Below are 25023 nucleotides of genomic sequence, written 5' to 3' on the forward strand. Positions count from 1 at the left end.
GCTCCGTAAGGGCGGCTGGGGACTGGCGGCTCCGCGCATGCGCACACGGTCCTTTATTCTTGGTGTATGGACGCCCGGACGTCATCACCCGGTGAAGATGGCGACAGGGGTTGTGTCTGTGGGTGAGGGCATCAGGAAACGCGTAACGACGCCCAGCAATGCCGCACTGTCTCAATACCAAGATGGCACCAAGGTAAAAAGACTGTGGTGTTGACCCAGGCCCGCGGCGGGAGGCTATGTGACGGCTGAAATGACGTCAGCATGGGGGGCGTGACGTCATCGCCGGCCGCTGATTATTCCAACTGATCTCTGTGTGTGTGTCGTAATGATCAGGCCTGTATCTTGCCTTCCACTGAGGAGTAGTGTGTTATTACCGATGTAATGCAGTGCTATGATGTCATCAGCACACATGTGACGTCATACTGCTGCAGGGGGTCAGCGGCTTCTATAGCAGATGGTGACGGCCCCCACCCCCTCTCATACTTACGCGTCTTGTATATTGTGGATGATGTGTACAGTCATGGCCATAACCTTTGAGAATGATAGAAATTAGTAAAGACAAGGGGGGACATTAATCATAGTGGGTCTCAGGTTCGCCTATTTTTGCGCCTGGTTTGCTCTTCTTTTTGGCTCCTGATCTATGATGGATCTGGTTCTGCCTTAGTAAATGCACTTTGGATTTGTCTCATGTCCCATTCATTTGCGCCAAATTTGTCTCAAATTATTAGATCTTATTTGAAAGGAGACTGAGAAAATGTGACAGAACGTTCAGGGCTTCATCTCTGCACATAAAGTCTCAGCTTGTACAATGTCCAGACCACATTGTGATGTAACTGCAGGGACTAAAAGTTACAGAGATGGAAAAAAAAAATTCTTGCTGAAATGAGTCTTTTCCTTTTTTATTATAATTTACATGAAATGGAGACTGATAATATTCACAGATCTGTACAATAAGACAATAATCACTCCCAGAGATGATCCCATAGACAATGATGGAGTCGTTACTGGAGAAATTTTACATTATAAAACTGCACTGAAGGATTTTCCATGTTGCATAGAGGTGATTCTTCATTTGGCAAACGAATATTTATGTTTTTTAGTAATGAAAAGTGATTTTTTTTTTTTTGAAAGTGCACCTGCTCAGAGTAGGTGCATTTTTTGCGCCTTTTTAGGCGCAAATTAGTGATCGATGCCGAGCAAACATCTGTATAGGAAGCTCTCACTATGTCAGATAAGGCGCAGGGACTCAGAACCACTAAGTGCTGAACTTTGCATAAATGCACCAAATTAACGAGATGCGGCAGATTTCTCCGCCAAAAAATGCTCAAAACAGTCTAACAGACTAAAATTAATGTCCCCCCGAGGTCCGCGGACCTCATCTTTACTAATTTCCTTTATACCTTGGCGAAAGAAGGCCAACGCATCGGGAGTAGAGCAGGTCTGTAAATATGTGATCATAGATCACGATTATTTGGACTTTTGAGAATGAAACAAATACAATAATACAAATCTTCTATTGTCACATGATGTGTCCCTCTGGTCTGTCAGATGTTTATCACATACAGAGATACAAGTGCAATCATATTATGGGGAGCAGAAGCTTTTATTGTCAGGTAGGAGGAGTTACTGCAGCGAGTCAGTATCTGCAGGACCTCTCCTTCTTCTCCAGGACCTCTGCAATTCTCCCTGGCAGCTGTCACTCACCTCCTGCACCAGATCCTGACTGATCGCCGTCCATTCCTGCACAATCACTGCTGCATTCTGTCACAATGTGTTGGTTTTTGTTTGTCCCCCGTCTCCTGATGATTGACCACAAGTTCTCAATGGGATAAGATCTGGGGAGTTTCCAGGCCATGGACCCAGAATCTCTGTGTTCTGTTCCCGGAGCCATTTAGTTCTCCCCTTTGCTTTATGGCCGGTGCTCCATCATGCTGGAGAAGCCATTGCTCATCACCATCTGCTCCTGGAGGGTTGGGAGAAGTTGCTCTTGGAGGACATTCTGCTCCCATTCTTTATTCATAGAGGTGTTTTTAGGCAAGACTGTGAGAGAGCCGATTCCCTTGGCTGAGAAGCCCCCCCCCCCCCCCCCCCACACACACACACATGAATGGTTGGGGGATTCTTTACAGTTGGCATGAGACAAGACTGGTGGTATCGCTCACCTTGTCTGCTCCCAACAATCGGAAAGGGGATTCATCAGAGAAAATGACTTTCCCCCAGTCCTCAGCGTCCACTTCCTGCACCTCCTGCAGAATATCAGTCTGTCCGTGATGGTTTCTGGAGAGAAGCGGCTTCTTTGCTGCCCTCCTGGACACCAGGCCTTGCTCCAGGAGTCTCCGCAGTGTCACAGTGCGTGCAGATGCCTCACACCTGCTGCTGCCATTCCTGAGCTCTGCGATGCTGGGAGCCCCATCCCCAAGCTGAAACCCATTTAAGAGCCGGTCCTGCCACTTGCTGGTCCTTCTTGGGCGCCTGGAGACTTTTTGGTAACACTGGAGCCTCTCTCCTTGGATTCCTTGATGAAGCGATAGATTGGTGACTGAGGTGCAATCTTTCTGGCTGCGATACTCTTCCCTGTTCGGCCAGTTTTGTGCAGTGCAATGATGACTCCACGTGTTTCTTTAGAGATAACCATGGGTAACAGAAGAGAAACAATGATGCCAAGCACCAGCCTCCTTTTACAGTTTCCAGTGATGTGATTCTTACTTAAAGAGAACCTACCACCACGATTCTCCCTATAAAGGTAGATCGGGTGGTAGGTGGATGAATGGGACGTGAGGATAGACCTTTTTTGGGCTAATCCTCACGTCCCGGCTTTCTTTGAGAAAACTTTAATACGCGGATATGTACATTTTTTTTAAGCGGCTAGTCCACCCCCCAGTAGCCTCTTTTCTCCTCCTACCATTTCATCTTCGGCCGAAAATGAAATGGAAGGCGGAGTAACGTGGCTACTGGGGCGTGGAGTCCGGCTACTCCACGCCCCAGCCCTGTCCTCATCAGCACCCGCACCTGTGTTACTGGAGCAATCACTGAAATGATGTTAGCTGCTCCTTTTAAGGCTCCTGCAATGAAGTTGAAATGTGTTTTGGGGGAATAAGTTCATTTTGATGATCGCTCTTTATAACATTCTGGAGTTTATGCAAATTACCATTATAACACCTGATGCAGTAAACTTTGTAAAAAATTAACATTTGTATCATTCTCAAAACTTTTGGCCATGACTGTAGTATCGCCCTCTCATACTGACGCGTCTTGTATGTGCTGGATGATGGATAGTAGCGCCTCTCATACTGACGCGTCTTGTATGTGCTGGATGATGGATAGTAGCGCCTCTCATACTGACGCGTCTTGTATATGCTGGATGATGTATAGTAAGGCCTCTCATACTGACGCGTCTTGTATATGCTGGATGATGTATAGTAAGGCCTCTCATACTGACGCGTCTTGTATATGCTGGATGATGTATAGTATGGCCTCTCATACTGACGCGTCTTGTATATGCTGGATGATGTATAGTATGGCCTCTCATACTGACGCGTCTTGTATATGCTGGATGATGTATAGCAGTGATGGCAAACCTTTTAGAGGCCGAGTGCCCAAACTACAACAAAGACCCGCTTATTTATCGCAAAGTGCCAACACAGAAATTCAATTTGTGATTTATACTCCCTTCTCTGTCACAGTTTTCATTGATACCAGCACCTGAGGACACCAATAAAGCAGAAAATAGTCCCAGGTCGAGCTGTCACTTTAAAATACCTCTGTGCACAGCAAGTCCTGGGATGTCTGGGACTGCAGGAAGATACCGGGAGTCATCTCTGGTGATGGCCTGAGTGCCCACAGAAAGGGCTCCGAGTGCCACCTCTGGCACCCGTGCCATAGGTTAGCCATCACTGATGTATAGTATGGCCTCTCATACTGACGCGTCTTGTATATGGGGGATGATGTATAGTATGGCCTCTCATACTGACGCGTCTTGTATATGGGGGATGATGTATAGTATGGCCTCTCATACTGACGCGTCTTGTATATGGGGGATGATGTATAGTATGGCCTCTCATAGTGACGCGTCTTGTATATGGGGGATGATGTATAGTATCGCCTCTCATAGTGACGCGTCTTGTATATGGGGGATGATGTATAGTATGGCCTCTCATAGTGACGCGTCTTGTATATGGGGGATGATGTATAGTATGGCCTCTCATAGTGACGCGTCTTGTATATTGTGGATGATGTATAGTATGGCCTCTCATATTGACGCGTCTTGTATATGCTGGATGATGTATAGTATGGCCTCTCATACAGACGCGTCTTGTATATGGGGGATGATGTATAGTATGGCCTCTCATACTGACGCGTCTTGTATATTGTGGATGATGCATAGTATCGGCCTCTCATACAGACGCGTCTTGTATATGGGGGATGATGTATAGTATGGCCTCTCATACTGACGCGTCTTGTATGTGCTGGATGATGTATAGAATGGACTCTCATATTGACGCGTCTTGTATATGCTGGATGATGTATAGTATGGCCTCTCATACTGACGCGTCTTGTATATGCTGGATGATGGATAGTATGGCCTCTCATACTGACGCGTCTTGTATGTGCTGGATGATGGATAGTATCGGCCTCTCATACTGACGCGTCTTGTATGCGCTGGATGATGGATAGTATGGCCTCTCATACTGAGGCGTCTTGTATATGCTGGATGATGTATAGTATCGCCTCTCATACTGACGCGTCTTGTATATGGGGGATGATGTATAGTATCGCCTCTCATACTGACGCGTCTTGCATATGCTGGATGATGTATAGTATGGCCTCTCATAGAGAAGCGTCTTGTATATGCTGGATGATGTATAGTATGGCCTCATATTGACGCGTCTTGTATATGGGGGATGATGTATAGTATCGGCCTCTCATACTGACGCTTCTTGTATATGCTGGATGATGCATAGTATCGGCCTCTCATACTGACGCGTCTTGTATATGCTGGATGATGTATAGTATGGCCTCTCATATTGACGCGTCTTGTATATGCTGGATGATGCATAGTATCGGCCTCTCATATTGACGCGTCTTGTATATGCTGGATGATGCATAGTATCGGCCTCTCATACTGACGCGTCTTGTATATGGGGGATGATGCATAGTATCGCCCTCTCATACTGACGCGTCTTGTATATGCTGGATGATGCATAGTATCGCCCTCTCATACTGACGCGTCTTGTATATGGGGGATGATGCATAGTATCGGCCTCTCATACTGACGCGTCTTGTATATGGGGGATGATGTATAGTATGGCCTCTCATACTGACGCGTCTTGTATATGGGGGATGATGTATAGTATCGGCCTCTCATACTGATGCGTCTTGTATATGGGGGATGATGTATAGTATCGCCTCTCATACTGACGCGTCTTGCATATGCTGGATGATGTATAGTATGGCCTCTCATACTGACGCGTCTTGTATATGGGGGATGATGTATAGTATGGCCTCTCATAGTGACGCGTCTTGTATATGCTGGATGATGTATAGTGTGGCCTCTCATACTGACGCGTCTTGTATATGCTGGATGATGTATAGTTTGGCCTCTCATACTGACGCGTCTTGTATATGCTGGATGATGTATAGTATCGGCGTCTCATACTGACGCGTCTTGTATATGGGGGATGATGTATAGTATCGGCCTCTCATACTGACGCGTCTTGTATATGGGGGATGATGTATAGTATCGCCTCTCATACTGACGCGTCTTGTATATGCTGGATGATGTATAGTATGGCCTCTCATACTGACGCGTCTTGTATATGGGGGATGATGTATAGTATCGGCCTCTCATACTGACGCGTCTTGTATATGGGGGATGATGTATAGTAGTGCCTCTCATACTGACGCGTCTTTTGTATATGGGGGATGATGTATAGTATGGCCTCTCATACTGACGCGTCTTGTATATGCTGGATGATGTATAGTGTGGCCTCTCATACTGACGCGTCTTGTATATGCTGGATGATGTATAGTATCGGCCTCTCATACTGACGCGTCTTGTATATGGGGGATGATGTATAGTATCGGCCTCTCATACTGACGCGTCTTGTATATGGGGGATGATGTATAGTATCGCCTCTCATACTGACGCGTCTTGTATATGCTGGATGATGTATAGTATCGCCTCTCATACTGACGCGTCTTGTATATGGGGGATGATGTATAGTATCGGCCTCTCATACTGACGCGTCTTGTATATGCTGGATGATGTATAGTATCGCCTCTCATACTGACGCGTCTTGTATATGGGGGATGATGTATAGTATCGGCCTCTCATACTGACGCGTCTTGTATATGGGGGATGATGTATAGTATCGCCTCTCATACTGACGCGTCTTGCATATGCTGGATGATGTATAGTATGGCCTCTCATACTGACGCGTCTTGTATATGGGGGATGATGTATAGTATGGCCTCTCATACTGACGCGTCTTGTATATGGGGGATGATGTATAGTATGGCCTCTCATACTGACGCGTCTTGTATATGGGGGATGATGTATAGTATGGCCTCTCATAGTGACGCGTCTTGTATATGGGGGATGATGTATAGTATGGCCTCTCATACTGACGCGTCTTGTATATGCTGGATGATGTATAGTAGCGCCTCTCATAGTGACGCGTCTTGTATATGGGGGATGATGTATAGTAGCGCCTCTCATAGTGACGCGTCTTGTATATGGGGGATGATGTATAGTAGCGCCTCTCATACTGACGCGTCTGTCTCTCCCGCAGGCTACCTTCCACTACCGCACGCTGCTGTGTGATGAGAAGCGCACCATGCTGGACGACAGCTCCACCAGAGACAAACCCATGGAGCTCATCATCGGCAAGAAGTTTAAGCTTCCGGTGTGGGAGACCATCATCCGCAGCATGAAGGAGGGCGAGGTGGCCGAGTTCCTGTGTGACACCCCGGTGCGGCCAGTAACATCTAACTGTATACATTATATACACGCACAAGGCAAATAACTTGTATCTAACAAAAGTATAAATGTGTACACAAACACACACATGAGAGGCAGACATCGCTTCACCTCCCGCTTCACCAGGATTGTTAACCCCTCAACCACCAGCTCCTTGTTCGTTTTTTGCATTTTTTACACCTTCATAAATTTTTTGTATTTTTACATGAAGAGAGCTGTACGAGGGCATCTAGTATTCATAAAAACCCAGAAACAGATGGATGCGGATGTAGGACTTGAGAATAATAACAATTTTTATTATGAAACAAAATAGAAAAAATAAGCAAAGACAGGACACACAATTGTTAAAAACACTTAAAAGTGACACCAGAAGGGTGGACCAGGCTGCCACGGGTCAGAATATGACCACCTACTCCCTAGCTCAGTCTACCATGCAAAAACCATGTAGTGATATAAGTGAATGGACAAGAGCCACTAATCCAAGCTACTTACCTATACCCGACCGGGTTAGGGTACATTCACAGGCGTGTGCTGGCGAGGAGGCACCGTACCGTCGCCATTGCCGTCTATGGAGCTGTATATGCAGCCGTATGTACATCCCCCAGGCGGCCGAGTGAATGAGCCCAAATCTTGATAAATCCACGTGGAAAGGGCTGTAGAAAAAGGTCAGAGAGCCGAGTCACCCCGAGGTGACGATACGTGTTGGGCTCACCGCCTCCCTGGCTCTCGGACCTTATTCTACAGCCCTTTCCACATGGATTTATCAAGATAGCCTTGTCCACCCTTCTGGTGTCACCTTTAAGTGGTTTTTAACAATTGTCTGTCCCGTCTTTGCTTATGTCCAACCTACACATCCATCTGTTTCTGTTTTTTATATGGTCTAATTGTTTGGGATGTTGGGACTTTTCAACTAGCGGTTTACATTGGTAGTGCCCGTCCCTCCCTGTTGTGAATATTGGTATCTAGTATTCCAGGCCGTGTACTGGGAAGCAAGAAAAAAATTCCAAATGCAGTGAAATTGGTTTAAAAAAAAAAAAAAAAAAAACACATTTGCGCCGTTTTCTTGCGGGCTTAGATTTTACTGCTTTCACTGTGCGCCCCAAATGACAGCTCTCCTTTATTCTTTGGGTCGGTATGATCACGTGGATAAATATGTACAGGTTTTATGTTTTCATATGTTTACAAAAATTAAAACTTCCTGTACAAAAAAAATTAAATTGTGTTGCCGTCTTCTGGCGCCAATAACCTTTTCATACTTTAGGCTGGCAGCACATTTTGAGGACTGTACGACCTTTTCATCACTTTTTACTCAATTTTTTCTATTTTGCAAAATGGGGAAAAAAAGTGTTACTTTCGACTTTGGGCGCTATTTTCCGTTACGTGGTTAAACACCGGGAATAACAATTATTATATTTTGGGAGTCAGCGATACCTGACATGTTTTATGATTTTTACTGTTTGTTTATTTATATCAGTTCAAGGAAAAAGGGGGCGATATGAATTTTTAGGGTTTTTTTTTTAAAACCATTTCACTATTTTTTAGAATCTCTGGGGTACTTTTATCCTAGGTTGTCTGATTGATCCTGTGCTGCGTATCGGGCCACGGCCTGCAATGGGATAATCACCCAAAACACCCAAGAATAAAAATACTGGACTATTGGGATGTGGGTTTTTCTTTCATTCATCAAGCTGTGAACAATTTTCTCTGCTATGTACATATAGGCACCAGGAGCACCAGCCCTGACTGGTAATCTCATGTAATGGGGGGTGGGGGTCTTGTATATGGCCCGATACCCCGTATATAATGCTGCCTCTTCCCTATACATTTCCAGCACGTCATCGAGTACCCTCAAGTCTCTCGTAGTCTGCGGCGGATCGCAGCAGGACAGGACCCTCGTGATGGCCAAAGGCACTGCTGCGGGGGGATCGCACAGCTCCACGACCATTCCCTGGGTTATCCAGACCTCGATGCACTGCAGAAAGACCCTCAGCCCCTGATATTTGTCATCACACTATTAAAGGTAAGGTGGTTAGTGGTACATGAAGGCTGCAGCCTGTGACATCACATCATCTGCGGATCACCTGCATCCCATCAGGCACTGCTCGCTGTAAGTCTGGGGCCACGTCATGCAAGCACTGGCCCTGCATTCAGCGGCTTACACAGCACCGACTGATAGTCTGAACTATGCACTAAACTACTGCCGTACCATCCCCCATACATGCCATATAACCAGCACTGTACCCCCTCCCCCACACATACATACAGTCGTGCCTGCTTCTTCATGGAGAATACCTGATCTTCTCTTCCAGGTAGAGGAGCCGGGATCATACAGACAAGACGCGTGGGCAATGTCCGATCAAGAAAAACTGGATGCTGTGCCGCTTCTCCACCAAGAAGGAAACCACTTATTCAAGGAGGGGAATATTCCAGAAGCAGCTGCCAAATACTATGAAGCTATTGCTTGCCTGAAGTCCTTACAGATGAAGGTAGGTGATGGCAGACCCCAGGATACTTAGTTGTCAGACTCTTCTACATGGTGACTATAGCTGTGGCCGGGTACATACAGTCAGCGCTAGTTGTCCACTTCTCCGGTGCAGGGGAGGCCAGGTTATGGCAGTGTACTTGTTCCCTGCACCATTACTAGTGATTGTGCATCTTCTAGGCAGCACTAAGATGCAAACCACTGACCTAATCTTCTCTGTATATATGGCCACGTGAAATGCTGCGTTTCAGCCTAGAAGCCTCTCCGTGTATGGGAATTTGACGCATGACGTGGGAGGATGAAATCCCTCAGTATCTCTGCACTTGTTTTCAGCAGTAATTGCTCCGGCACACGACCTGGGGATGGCGCTATAATACATCGTTTTGGATCTGTTGTTGCAGGAGCAGCCAGGATCTCCAGACTGGATCAACCTGGACACAAAGATCACTCCACTGCTGCTTAACTACTGTCAGTGCAAACTGCTGGAGGGGGAATACTACCAAGTGCTGGAGCACTGCACTGCAATACTCAACAAGTACTCAGGTAGGTACACTGCCAGGGCCAACTGGTAAGAGCCGCAGGGAACTACTTTGATTGTGCAAACCCTTTGGGGCAAGATCATTTGCTTTCTTTCTAGGCATAGTGTTGCTTCAAGCATCTGCATAGCCAGACCTGCTGTATGTGTAGGTGGCTATACTAATAATTCTTTATTTATATAGCGCACAGATTCCGCAGCGCTGCACAAAGCATGTCAAATTGGTCCCCGTCCCCATGGGGCTCACAATCTAAACAACCTAACAGTATGTTTTTGAGTGTGGGAGGAAACCCACGCAAACACGGAGAGAACGTACAAACTCTTTGCAGATGTTGACCTGGGTGGGATTGGAACCCAGGACCCTAGTGCTGCAAGGCAGAAGTGCTACCCACTCAGCCACCGTACCAAGTGACTATATTCTCCTATCGCACATTTTTGTCCACCTGTGATCAGACTGCCCAACAGCTACAGTGGGGCATTGCCCTGGGATCCAAGCACTTATGATGCTAGGAGCCCCTGCAGCAACTCCTGACATTATAGATGTTGGCAGTTCAGGTCCTTCCATAAAATCCAGCTGATATATGGTCTCCTGGTCTTAACCTGGATACTGTGTATGTAACGAGTCATCGTGTAACTAGAATGCTCCATTAGCAGTCTACCCCGTTTCGTTTCAGATAACGTAAAAGCCTTGTTTAAGCGAGGGCGAGCGCACGCAGCGGTGTGGAACGCGGAGGATGCACAGCGAGACTTTGCCCGGGCTGTAGAACTGGACCCTTCCCTCGCACCCCTGGTGGCCAAAGAGCTAAAGAAGCTGGAGAAACTTATGAGTGAAAAAGACGAAGAGGACAAAGCCAGGTTTCGGGGCATCTTCAAGTGACTATTGGCTGGGGCTCCATTCTGACATAGGACAGCGTGAGGCATCGTCATACAGTGTAATCTGCTCCACATAAAGGCACACATCCTTCTGTCAACAATGGGAACTTTATTCGCTTATATATATAAAAAGTGGAAAGTGTAACAAAGTGCAGATTCGGGGATGGTCACGTACGTGCGTTGCGTTCTGTTTCGGCGAGGCACTCTCTCACGAGAGCCCTGGCGTGAATGATACCTGCGGCAATAGAAGACTCCCATTAGTCAGGGCGGCACTCAGCAGCCGCGGCTTTTAGTTGCCACCATTGTTTTTCCCCCACTCACCTCTTTTTAACCTCTCCATTGCACTTTTGCTCCCAGCGTAGGTCGGTCTGATCTCTCGCCCCATCTCTTCGATGACAGACAGCAGATCGCTATAGGTCCCCTGGGACACGGCCTGTGATACCGCCGGCTTCACTCCCTGGAATAGATTGGGATGCTCCATGTCACATTTTTTTTTTTGTATCGTTTGTATATTTATATCACTGCATGCTTTCTGTGTACTCAATAAATGAAATGTACATATCTCTGCAGTGTCTGAGTGTGACCACATGTGGCGCTGTTCATTCAGAGTTATCGAAATACTGCAGGACACCTCTTATCCCAGCATGTCCACATGGAATACTACTGCAGATTATAATTACGGATGTGACGAGGGCAGGGGTTTTGTTTTGTGCCTACAGACTGGGTACATGGGACCTCGGAGGTCTTTGGATATGGACCGTCACCAAACCCTCCCTCCAGCTACCCCACTCTCACATTCAGGTTTTCTGATGCATGGATAATTTGTGAGAACATATCATTGAGGCCGGCCACCACTGCATTTTCTTTCACTCTTCTACTACTGTGGACATCAAAAAACCTGAATGTGTGAACACAGCCAGAGGGCGCTTATATGGCATGTGCACGTTATCTGTGGTCCACTTCTTTTGGTCAGTAGGTTTTACCCCACTAAAGTACTAGGCCTCTCAGTTCAGGTCCTTTTATGAGAAATAACAAGTTAGGCTAGTATGTGTCTTCTCATTTTCACATGAGACGAGTCAAGTTTAGAGGCTGCAGGAGAGGGGGGGTGCCCCATCTTCTGTTCTATAGCACCTAGAAACATGGAGGTACACGTATCTTAAGCTCATCTTTGTCCTATTGTATGTATCTTTCTTTCCTGCTGGTCAGGTGCGTCTTAGGAGTTTTTAATTTTTTATACATCTGAGGTTTTTGGTGGGGACTTTTTTTTTTCTTGTTCAAAACCACTAAAGTCGCCTGCAGCTGACCAAGTCTGAAAAGGCTTTAATGGCCTGGGGGCATTTTTAACAAATTTCTGTACCTAGCAATTTAAAGGCCATAACTTCTTTTGGTTTGTGTGCTACATTAATGTACAAGTATGAAAACTTTTGCCTAACTCTGTGCTAAGCAAAAAATTCTCTAATTTACTCTAATTGCAGCTAGCAGTTAGCAGAGGCTTTACTTTGTCTCCCAGGCTAATCTCCTTTTGTCACGCTTCCTGGTAACCATGGGAAACCGTGCTGGAGAGGAGTGCAAGAAAATAGGACCTGGAGTGATGTCACAAGCATGTGACACATCACATGCTTCAGGCCGTCTGATTACAAACATGCTGTCCTGATTCATGTGAATGGCTGATGTCACAACCAGGAAGTGACACCCACTTTAGGAATAGCGGAATATGATTTTTTTTTTTATAAGACAGGGTGATAGATATTTTCAGTCCAGGAAGAAGCACAATACAGGTACCATTGGAATTTTTATCAAAGTCTTTCCAGCTGTGCGAAAACTATTTTTTGTCAATAACTTTACAGTTCTGCTTCAAAAATTTTGCAGCGTTTTTCATGACACAAAGGGCCTTTTCCCATTTTTTTTTTTTTTTAATTTACATAGAGGGAAAAATGCCTTTTGTAATGTATAGTGCATATATTTTAACTTTCACCATTATAAATGAATTCCCCAGTGTGTGATGGCCGTTTTAAAATGTGTATAGACTGGGGAGACTGGTGAGGTTTTATACTGTAGATGGGGATTTCTTTTATTTATTGGGAAATTATTTATGTACATTATTTATATATTGTGTGTGTGTCAAAAGCCACTGTTGGACATTTACGCTTTTTAAAAACTTTTTTTTTTTTACATTTATTCTTCCCCTTACATAAGTCTTCCCCTGTAACTGGGGGCGTCTATAAGAGCCTCAGTTATCGGGGAAACCATCCTCTGTGGGGGCTGATGTTTGATCAGAGCTTGACTGGGACCCAGCTCTGATTAACCCCTACAGAGCCGGCGGTCACAGGGTTGGAGACGAGTTAAAACTTAAATACCTGGAATAGGATGGTAGCCTAAGAAACACTGCAGAAAACTTGCCCATTGCTAACTTTGAAGGGAGCAATGGGTGCAAATAAAAGTTGCAGAAGTGCCCATGTGCCACCAAACTTGCATAAAAAGCCAAAACAAAGGTATATAATCCCATGCTAAGGATCTCCTCTTTCAGATCACATCAGGCTAATGGCTTTGAGAGCTACAGAACCAGATAGACAGGCAGCTACAGACATAGTTGGAAATGTAAGCTGCAGGTGAAGATCCTGTTCCCATCTATTTTTTTACCGCCTGTATCTCCGATTTTGTAGGCCACAAAACCAATAACTATATGGAATCTACAAGATGAAATTCTTATCTTTAATATGACACCAGCAGCATGTTGCTAGGTGCCACAGAACAGACGATGGGGGCTTCTGACCCTGCAACCACTAAACCTGACTCGTGAAATGAGTTGAGTCATATTTTCCTGACTTTGGGGGAGATTATTTTAAAGGTAAATGGGTGAGATTTCACACAAACCTGGAGCAAAACTAAGCCGCGTCTGACCTGCGCTTCCTGCAAGTCAGTATACGAGAGGCGCAGCGCCCCCTACGGCTCTGAGAATGGAGATAAATGGACACCTGCCATAGGGTCTCTCACCTGAATAAAGCCCATAGACGGGGGTCCGAAGTCACTGAAGATGGGTCGGAAAGAAGAGACCGACACAGCCCCTGAGGGAGAGGAAACCGCGGCTCCTGGCACTGCAAACCACATCAGACGAGGGGATGAGATGTTTATGGCTGCACACAACTATCAGTGCACAGTATAAGAAGCATTACACGGGGGACACAGACAGGACACGGATGTGGATGGAGAAAGATTTGTGACAGAGAGGTAGAAGGGTTACTACAGGAGCAGCACAGGACCGCACAGCAGCCAGTGGTGAACCTTACAACGGGGAGAGCCCCTCCGCCCATGGAAGGGGGAGGCATCGGCCAGCGGCTGCCCCGGAGAAAGGCTCAGCAGAGGCAACTACTACACACATGTAACCGCTGCTGACAACCACAGATCTGACCGGGCCGCCAGCAGCAGAACCTTATACAGAATACACGGCAAGGGGGAACAGGAGACCCCTGCATGACGGACAGCCACCCCTATACACTGCACATTTATACTGGGAACAGGAGACCCCTGCATGATGGACAGCCCCCCCCCTATACACTGCACATTTATACGGGGGAACAGGAGACCCCTGCATGATGGACAGCCACCCCCTATACACTGCACATTTATAAGGGGAACAGGAGACCCCTGCATGATGGACAGTCACCCCCTATACACTGCACATTTATACGGGGAACAAGAGACCCCTGCATGATGGACAGCCACCCCCTGTACACTGCACATTTATAAGGGAAACAGGAGACCCCTGCATGATGGACAGCCACCCCCTGTACACTGCACATATATAAGGGGAACAGGAGACCCCTGCATGATGGACAGCCACCCCCCTATACACTGCACATTTATAAGGGAAACAGGAGACCCCTGCATGATGGACAGCCACCCCCTGTACACTGCACATATATAAGGGGAACAGGAGACCCCTGCATGATGGACAGCCCCCCCCCCTATACACTGCACATTTATACGGGGAACAGGAGACCCCTGCATGACGGACAGCCACCCCCTATACACTGCACATTTATACGGGGAACAGGAGACCCCTGCATGATGGACAGCCACCCCCCTATACACTGCACATTTATACGGGGAACAGGAGACCCCTGCATGACGGACAGCCACCCCCTATACACTGCACATTTATAAGGGAAACAGGAGACCCCTGCATGACGGACAGCCACCCCTATACACTGCACATTTATAAGGGGAGCAGGAGACCCCTGCATGATGGACAGCCACCCCCTATACACTGCACATTTATAAGGGGAGCAGGAGACCCCTGCATGATGGACAGTCACCCCCTATACACTGCACATTTATAAGGGGAGCAGGAGACCCCTGCATGACGGACAGCCACCCCCTATACACTGCACATTTATAAGGGAAACAGGAGACCCCTGCATGATGGACAGCCACCCCTATACACTGCACATTTATAAGGGAAACAGGAGACCCCTGCATGATGGACAGCCACCCCCTATACACTGCACATTTATAAGGGAAACAGGAGACCCCTGCATGATGGACAGCCACCCCCTATACACTGCACATTTATACGGGGAACAGGAGACCCCTGCATGACGGACAGCCACCCCCTATACACTGCACATATATAAGGGGGAACAGGAGACCCCTGCATGATGGACAGCCACCCCCCTATACACTGCACATTTATACGGGGAACAGGAGACCCCTGCATGACGGACAGCCACCCCCTATACACTGCACATTTATAAGGGAAACAGGAGACCCCTGCATGATGGACAGCCCCCCCTATACACTGCACATTTATAAGGGGAACAGGAGACCCCTGCATGATGGACAGCCACCCCCCTATACACTGCACATTTATACGGGGAACAGGAGACCCCTGCATGACGGACAGCCACCCCCTATACACTGCACATTTATACGGGGAACAGGAGACCCCTGCATGATGGACAGCCCCCCCCCCTATACACTGCACATTTATAAGGGAAACAGGAGACCCCTGCATGATGGACAGCCACCCCCTATACACTGCACATTTATAAGGGGAACAGGAGACCCCTGCATGATGGACAGCCACCCCTATACACTGCACATTTATAAGGGGAACAGGAGACCCCTGCATGATGGACAGCCATCCCCTATACACTGCACATTTATAAGGGGAACAGGAGACCCCTGCATGATGGACAGCCACCCCCTATACACTGCACATTTATACGGGAAACAGGAGACCCCTGCATGATGGACAGCCACCCCCTATACACTGCACATTTATAAGGGGAGCAGGAGACCCCTGCATGATGGACAGCCACCCCCTATACACTGCACATTTATAAGGGGAACAGGAGACCCCTGCATGATGGACAGCCCCCCCTATACACTGCACATTTATAAGGGGAACAGGAGACCCCTGCATGATGGACAGCCACCCCCTATAGACTGCACATTTATACGGAGAACAGGAGACCCCTGCATGATGGACAGCCCCCCCTATACACTGCACATTTATACGGGGAACAGGAGACCCCTGCATGATGGACAGCCCCCCCCTATACACTGCACATTTATAAGGGGAACAGGAGACCCCTGCATGATGGACAGCCACCCCCTATACACTGCACATTTATAAGGGGAGCAGGAGACCCCTGCATGATGGACAGCCCCCCCTATAGACTGCACATTTATAAGGGGGGACAGGAGACCCCTGCATGATGGACAGCCACCCCCTATACACTGCACATTTATACGGGGAACAGGAGACCCCTGCATGATAGACAGCCACCCCCTGTACACTGCACATTTATAAGGGGAACAGGAGACCCCTGCATGATGGACAGCCCCCCCTATACACTGCACATTTATACGGGGAACAGGAGACCCCTGCATGATGGACAGTCACCCCCTATACACTGCACATTTATAAGGGAAACAGGAGACCCCTGCATGATGGACAGCCCCCCCTATACACTGCACATTTATAAGGGAAACAGGAGACCCCTGCATGATGGACAGCCCCCCCTATACACTGCACATTTATAAGGGGGAACAGGAGACCCCTGCATGATGGACAGCCACCCCCTATACACTGCACATTTATAAGGGGGGACAGGAGACCCCTGCATGATGGACAGCCCCCCCCTATACACTGCACATTTATACTGGGAACAGGAGACCCCTGCATGATGGACAGCCACCCCCTATACACTGCACATTTATACTGGGAACAGGAGACCCCTGCATGATGGACAGCCACCCCCTATACACTGCACATTTATAAGGGGAACAGGAGACCCCTGCATGATGGACAGCCCCCCCTATACACTGCACATTTATACGGGGAACAGGAGACCCCTGCATGACGGACAGCCCCCCCTATACACTGCACATTTATACGGGGAACAGGAGACCCCTGCATGATGGACAGCCACCCCCTATACACTGCACATTTATAAGGGGAACAGGAGACCCCTGCATGATGGACAGCCACCCCTATACACTGCACATTTATAAGGGGGGACAGGAGACCCCTGCATGATGGACAGCCACCCCTATACACTGCACATTTATACGGGGAACAGGAGACCCCTGCATGATGGACAGCCACCCCCTATACACTGCACATTTATAAGGGGAGCAGGAGACCCCTGCATGATGGACAGCCACCCCCCTATACACTGCACATTTATACGGGGAACAGGAGACCCCTGCATGATGGACAGCCCCCCCTATACACTGCACATTTATACGGGGAACAGGAGACCCCTGCATGATGGACAGCCACCCCCTATACACTGCACATTTATACTGGGAACAGGAGACCCCTGCATGATGGACAGCCCCCCCTATACACTGCACATTTATACAGGGAACAGGAGACCCCTGCATGATGGACAGCCACCCCCTATACACTGCACATTTATACAGGGAACAGGAGACCCCTGCATGATGGACAGCCCCCCCTATACACTGCACATTTATACTGGGAGCAGGAGACCCCTGCATGATGGACAGCCCCCCCCCTATACACTGCACATTTATAAGGGGAACAGGAGACCCCTGCATGATGGACAGCCACCCCCTATACACTGCACATTTATAAGGGGAGCAGGAGACCCCTGCATGATGGACAGCCACCCCCTATACACTGCACATTTATAAGGGGAGCAGGAGACCCCTGCATGATGGACAGCCACCCCTATAGACTGCACATTTATAAGGGGGGACAGGAGACCCCTGCATGATGGACAGCCACCCCCTATACACTGCACATTTATACGGGGAACAGGAGACCCCTGCATGATAGACAGCCCCCCCCCCCCCTATACACTGCACATTTATACGGGGAACAGGAGACCCCTGCATGATGGACAGTCACCCCCTATACACTGCACATTTATAAGGGGGAACAGGAGACCCCTGCATGATGGACAGCCACCCCCTATACACTGCACATTTATAAGGGGGGACAGGAGACCCCTGCATGATGGACAGCCACCCCCTATACACTGCACATTTATAAGGGGAACAGGAGACCCCTGCATGATGGACAGCCACCCCCTATACACTGCACATTTATAAGGGGAACAGGAGACCCCTGCATGATGGACAGCCACCCCCTATACACTGCACATTTATAAGGGGGGACAGGAGACCCCTGCATGATGGACAGCCACCCCCTATACACTGCACATTTATAAGGGGAACAGGAGACCCCTGTATGATGGACAGCCCCCCCTATACACTGCACATTTATATGGAGAACAGGAGACCCCTGTATGATGGACAGCCCCCCCTATACACTGCACATTTATAAGGGGAACAGGAGACCCCTGTATGATGGACAGCCCCCCCTATACACTGCACATTTATATGGAGAACAGGAGACCCCTGTATGATGGACAGCCCCCCCTATACACTGCACATTTATAAGGGGAACAGGAGACCCCTGCATGATGGACAGCCCCCCCTATACACTGCACATTTATACGGGGAACAGGAGACCCCTGCATGATGGACAGCCACCCCCTATACACTGCACATTTATACGGGGAACAGGAGACCCCTGCATGATGGACAGCCACCCCCTATACACTGCACATTTATAAGGGGAACAGGAGACCCCTGCATGATGGACAGCCCCCCCCCCTATACACTGCACATTTATAAGGGGAGCAGGAGACCCCTGCATGATGGACAGCCCCCCCCTATACACTGCACATTTATAAGGGGAACAGGAGACCCCTGCATGATGGACAGCCACCCCCTATACACTGCACATTTATAAGGGGAGCAGGAGACCCCTGCATGATGGACAGCCCCCCCTATACACTGCACATTTATAAGGGGAACAGGAGACCCCTGCATGACGGACAGCCCCCCCTATACACTGCACATTTATAAGGGGGGACAGGAGACCCCTGCATGATGGACAGCCCCCCCCCCTATACACTGCACATTTATAAGGGGAGCAGGAGACCCCTGCATGATGGACAGCCCCCCTATACACTGCACATTTATAAGGGGAGCAGGAGACCCCTGCATGATGGACAGCCCCCCCTATACACTGCACATTTATACGGGGAACAGGAGACCCCTGCATGATGGACAGCCCCCCCTATACACTGCACATTTATACTGGGAACAGGAGACCCCTGCATGATGGACAGCCCCCCCCTATACACTGCACATTTATAAGGGGAGCAGGAGACCCGTGCATGATGGACAGCCACCCCCTATACACTGCACATTTATAAGGGGAACAGGAGACCCCTGCATGATGGACAGCCATCCCCCATACACTGGCCATCAGAGTACCCCTGTATGTCTAAGGGGAAGGAGCCCTATTAGAAGAATCCCTTTTATGCGTATACAGAGAAGGTGGGAGTTATAAGAGGACCCCTTTATAGCTATTTACTGGAGAGGAGGAGGGGTTTATATATTATATACACACACTGGGGGCAGCCATTATGGTAAAAATACCCCATTTATATCTATACATAGGAAGGGGGGGGGGGGTCCTCTTTATATCTATATACTGGGGGACCCTGTTATAGTAAGAGGACTACTTTATAGCTATACACTGGGGGATCCTGTTATAGTAAGAGGACTACTTTATATCTAGACACTGGGGGATCCTGTTATAGTAAGAGGACTACTTTATATCGATACACTGGGGGATCCTGTTATAGTAAGAGGACTACTTTATATCTAGACACTGGGGGACCCCGTTATAGTAAGAGGACTACTTTATGTCTATACATTGGGGGATCCTGTTATAGTAAGAGGACTACTTTATATCTATACACTGGGGGATCCTGTTATAGTAAGAGGACTACTTTATATCTATACACTGGGGGATCCTGTTATAGTAAGAGGACTACTTTATATCTATACACTGGGGGATCCTGTTATAGTAAGAGGACTACTTTATATCGATACACTGGGGGATCCTGTTATAGTAAGAGGACTAATTTATATCGATACACTGGGGGATCCTGTTATAGTAAGAGGACTAATTTATATCTATACACTAAGGGATCCTGTTATAGTAAGAGGACTACTTTATATCTATACACTGGGGGATCCTGTTATAGTAAGAGGACTACTTTATGTCTATACACTGGGGGATCCTGTTATAGTAAGAGGACTACTTTATATCTAGACACTGGGGGACCCGTTATAGTAAGAGGACTACTTTATATCTATACACTGGGGGACCCGTTATAGTAAGAGGACTACTTTATATCTATACACTGGGGGACCCCACTATAGTAAGAGGACTACTTTATAGCTATACACTGGGGGATCCTGTTATAGTAAGAGGACTACTTTATATCTATACACTGGGGGGACCCTGTTATAGTAAGAGGACTACTTTATATCTATACACTGGGGGGACCCTGTTATAGTAAGAGGACTACTTTATATCGATACACTGGGGGATCCTGTTATAGTAAGAGGACTACTTTATATCTATACACTGGGGGGACCCTGTTATAGTAAGAGGACTACTTTATATCTATACACTGGGGGGACGCTGTTATAGTAAGAGGACTACTTTATATCTATACACTGGGGACCCTGTTATAGTAAGAGGACTACTTTATATCTATACACTGGGGACCCTGTTATAGTAAGAGGACTACTTTATATCGATACACTGGGGGATCCTGTTATAGTAAGAGGACTACTTTATATCTATACACTGGGGGATCCTGTTATAGTAAGAGGACTACTTTATATCTATACACTGGGGGATCCTGTTATAGTAAGAGGACTACTTTATATCTATACACTGGGGGATCCTGTTATAGTAAGAGGACTACTTTATATCTATACACTGGGGGATCCTGTTATAGTAAGAGGACTACTCTATATCTGGGGGGGGGCTGTTATGGCGAGAGTACCCCATTTACACTGGGTGGGGTTTGGGGGGTTTCCCATATATATATATATATATATATATACACACACACACTGGGCAGGGGGATCCCTTTATGTCTATACACTTTGGGGGTCCCCTATAAAGGTACACACTGGGTGGGCTGTGCCGGTTACCGGGTGTGACGGGGGTGCCCGGGGCGCTGCTGCTCGGTGCGGGGGCGATGGGCTTGTACGACATGTTGCCGGTGCTGATGGCTGCGCTGTGTCCTCTCCGGCTGTGTCCTGCCTCCCGGTCCAGGGATAATGGCGCCGGAGCGCTCTCACCCCCTCACCTCAGCTCACCCGGCTCCGGCAGCCCCTACGCATCGTGACGTCATGACGCACGGCCCGCCACCGACCAGCCCCGCCCCCTGGCGCCGCGCGCAATGCAGCCGCCTCTGTGCTGAGCGTCTGTGAGGAGACATCCAGGAGGTTCTGTCATCCGTCCTGACAGGAATTTCTCATCAAAAATCATGTGCTACCTCTTATGTCTACAGCCCCTGTGTGCCCCTGTATGCCTCCATGGTAACCGACAACAAGCAATAGCCAACCTCAGTCTGTAGTATGGAGGCTCAAGTCGGGCCAAGGGCAAGTACATTGCAGGACCGGCCAAAGGGCCCGCACACCTCAGCACCGGCCCAAGGACAGACTTCAGGGCCCGCACACCCCATGACAGACCTTAGGGCCCGCACACCTCAGGACAGACCTAAGGCCGGCGCCACACGTGGCGCTTTTGTCTGCGCTTGCAAACGCAGACAAAGTCGCGCCCACCGGGGCGGGCCTCGGCCCGATCGCATCGGCGTTTTTATGGAAACGCCTGCGATCGGCAACGAGCCGCCAGTGTTTTGCCTAAGGGCCTGCACACCTCATGACAGACCTAAGGGCCCACATACCCCAGGACAGACCTTAGGGCGCGGTCCCACGTTGCGTTTGCAAACGCAGACGCAGACCAAACCGCGCCCACCGGGCGGTCCGCGGTCCAATCGCATCGGCGTTTTCAATAGAAACATAGAGAAACGCCGATGCGATTGGACCGCGGTTTGGTCTGCGTCTGCGTTTGCAAACGCAACGTGGGACCGCGCCCTTAGGGCCCGCACAGCTCAGGACAGACCTAAGGGCCCGCACACCTCAGGACAGACCTATGGGCCCGCTCACCTCAGGACAGACCTAGGGGCCCACATACCCCAGGACAGACCTTAGGGCCCGCACACCTCAGGACAGACCTTAGGGCCCGCACACCTCAGGACAGACCTAAGGGCCCGCACACCTCAGGACAGACCTAAGGGCCCGCACACCTCAGGACAGATCTAAGGGCCCGCACACCTCAGGACAGACCTAAGGGCCCGCACACCTCAGGACAGACCTAAGGGCCCGCACACCTCAGGACAGACCTAAGGGCCCGCACACCTCAGGACAGACCTAAGGGCCCGCACACCTCAGGACAGACCTAAGGGCCCGCACACCTCAGGACAGACCTTAGGGCCCGCACACCTCAGGACAGACCTTAGGGCCCGCACACCTCAGGACAGACCTTAGGGCCCGCACACCTCAGGACAGACCTAAGGGCCCGCACACCTCAGGACAGACCTAAGGGCCCGCACACCTCAGGACAGATCTAAGGGCCCGCACACCTCAGGACAGATCTAAGGGCCCGCACACCTCAGGACAGACCTAAGGGCCCGCACACCTCAGGACAGACCTAAGGGCCCGCACACCTCAGGACAGATCTAAGGGCCCGCACACCTCAGGACAGATCTAAGGGCCCGCACACCTCAGGACAGACCTAAGGGCCCGCACACCTCAGGACAGACCTAAGGGCCCGCACACCTCAGGACAGACCTAAGGGCCCGCACACCTCAGGACAGACCTAAGGGCCCGCACACCTCAGGACAGACCTAAGGGCCCGCACACCTCAGGACAGACCTAAGGGCCCGCACACCTCAGGACAGACCTAAGGGCCCGCACACCTCAGGACAGACCTAAGGGCCCGCACACCTCAGGACAGACCTAAGGGCCCGCACACCTCAGGACAGACCTAAGGGCCCGCACACCTCAGGACCGACTTAAGGTCCTGCACACCTCTAGACCGGCCCAAGGGTCCTGCAGACCTCTGGACCGGGCCAAGGACCCGGACTGCCCCAATGGCCCCACACCACAAGACTTCCCACAAGACTTCATACAAGATTCAATTAGCGGACACTTAGTGTATGAAAATTCAGAGGCTTGGTGGATACCAGAGAGACCGTGATGGACACAGGATGGGGAACCACCATACAACAAGACTGGCACCCAAAAAAGAATCTCCCTTGTCTTCCAGTTAAGCATGGGTGCAGGGAGCTTCAACCATGGAAGACCCAACAGAATAGAAGACATGGATCGGAGTAGCACATAAAAAGACAGTCTCTCATAGTGAAGCACTCGACTTGCAGGAACAGAGGCTTGGTGCCAGGGGTTTCTTGAGACGGACCACAGTGAAATGATGCTGGGAGAGCAGAGCAGCATCCACGACGTTTCCTGCAGAGCCGGAATCCAAGAAGGCAGAAATCTGGAACTGGCTACCTGTGCCAGAGCTGAGCCGAACGGGAATATTCAGACATGGAGAAGCTTTACTCTCATCTAGGGATGCTTTCCCCAAGAACCCTAGGTGTGTGCGTTTCCCGGACGCTGAGGACAGGCTGGACAAGTCTCAAGAAAGTGCGCCTGGTTGGCACAATAAAGACAGAGGTTCTCCTTTCTTTGTCTGATACACTCTTAGGTGGTCAGACGAGCTCTATCCACCTGTATTGGTTCCTCTGCAGCAGACACGGAAGGTGGCAGACAGTCTCTGGAAGACAGGAGCTAGGCGGGGAAAACATCGGGTCCTGACTTGCGGTTGTTCCAGACGCTACTCTTCAGAACGCTCAGCAAACCGGATGTCAATCTGAGTAGCCAGAGAGATGAGACCACTCAGTGTAGATGGCAGGTCACGTGCAGACAGTGCGTCTTTAATCGGCCCAGAAAGTCCCTTTTTAAAGCTAAAGCTGCTTCATTCCAGGTCAGTTCAGAAGCCATAGCACAGAACTGAACAGCACAATCACTGACAGACGAGTCCCCTTGACATAGGTTCAGCAGTGCAGTCTCGGCAGATGATGCCCTTGCAGGTTCCACAAAGACAGACTGTAATTCAGCGAAAAAAGGAGATGATGACAGCTGTAACTGGGTCTTTCCTGTCCCAGAGGGGAGTAGCCCATGCCAGGGCCTTCCCGGAGAGGAGGCTGATGAAAGCCACCCTAGACGTTCCATGACGAACTATGTTGGCATAAGTTCAATATGCAAGGAGCACTGGATAATAAAGCCCCTGCACAACTAAGTCTAAGTGGATCCCACCGCAAAGCGAGTTGGACTTGCTGCGGCGTGGTATCACCAGGTCTTTCCACAGGTGCGACTTTGTCCGTGGCTGCAGCCAAGGCGAGGTACAGAGACGTAAAGCAGAATCGTAGTCGGGGAGGAGGTCAGGAAAGGCAGCTCGGGATCAGAGTCGGGGACGTAGAAAAAGGTCAAGGCAGGCAGCAGAGGAGCGTAGTTAGGAACGGAATGGGGGTTCACAATGGGAAATCACAATACCAGCACAGGGCATAGGATCAAAGCTTTCTCTCGGGTGCAAGGATCCGTCAGGTGACACAGGAAGGTGCTGGAATTTAAACAGATCAGGCAGCCGCCCAATTATCGGCATGCTGGCCCTTT

General features: G+C 49.2%; 2 protein-coding genes across 6 annotated transcripts; one reads left to right on the forward strand and one right to left on the reverse strand.

The window, feature by feature from the left end:
- Positions 1-5: 5 nt before the first annotated feature.
- On the forward strand, positions 6-11329 carry AIP (AHR interacting HSP90 co-chaperone). The gene is made up of 6 exons (XM_072130389.1): positions 6-193; positions 6792-6971; positions 8811-8999; positions 9289-9465; positions 9863-10004; positions 10671-11329. Exons 1-6 carry the CDS (start codon positions 38-40, stop codon positions 10871-10873), a joined length of 1047 nt encoding a protein of 348 aa, XP_071986490.1. The 5' UTR covers positions 6-37; the 3' UTR covers positions 10874-11329.
- Positions 10959-21683, reverse strand: CDK2AP2 (cyclin dependent kinase 2 associated protein 2). Of its 5 annotated transcripts, none has more exons than XM_072130443.1 (4): positions 21594-21683; positions 13864-13964; positions 11191-11326; positions 10959-11104 (listed from the first exon to the last, which is right to left on the reverse strand). In XM_072130443.1, exons 2-4 carry the CDS (start codon positions 13876-13878, stop codon positions 11037-11039), a joined length of 219 nt encoding a protein of 72 aa, XP_071986544.1. In that variant the 5' UTR covers positions 13879-13964; positions 21594-21683; the 3' UTR covers positions 10959-11036. The 5 variants fall into 5 exon arrangements, with proteins under 5 accessions (XP_071986544.1, XP_071986543.1, XP_071986542.1 ...); XM_072130442.1 differs by having other exon boundaries at positions 13864-14013; positions 21436-21661; XM_072130441.1 differs by having other exon boundaries at positions 13864-14013; positions 21415-21661.
- Positions 21684-25023: the final 3340 nt, after the last annotated feature.

Source organism: Engystomops pustulosus, chromosome 11, assembly GCF_040894005.1.
Source record: "Engystomops pustulosus chromosome 11, aEngPut4.maternal, whole genome shotgun sequence".
Classification (NCBI taxonomy): Eukaryota; Metazoa; Chordata; class Amphibia; order Anura; family Leptodactylidae; genus Engystomops; species Engystomops pustulosus.

Excerpts from the sequence above, each read along its gene's own strand:
- AIP (XM_072130389.1), top strand. The coding sequence starts at position 38 with ATGCGCACACGGTCCTTTATTCTTGGTGTATGGACGCCCGGACGTCAT. Across the intron at positions 194-6,791 it reads AATACCAAGATGGCACCAAG|GCTACCTTCCACTACCGCAC; the intron begins GTAAAAAGACTG and ends TCTCTCCCGCAG. Across the intron at positions 6,972-8,810 it reads AGTTCCTGTGTGACACCCCG|CACGTCATCGAGTACCCTCA; the intron begins GTGCGGCCAGTA and ends ATACATTTCCAG.
- CDK2AP2 (XM_072130439.1), bottom strand. The coding sequence starts at position 21,499 with ATGTCGTACAAGCCCATCGCCCCCGCACCGAGCAGCAGCGCCCCGGGC. Across the intron at positions 11,327-13,863 it reads CGTCTATGGGCTTTATTCAG|GGAGTGAAGCCGGCGGTATC; the intron begins GTGAGAGACCCT and ends AATCTATTCCAG. Across the intron at positions 11,105-11,190 it reads AATGGAGAGGTTAAAAAGAG|GTATCATTCACGCCAGGGCT; the intron begins GTGAGTGGGGGA and ends CTATTGCCGCAG.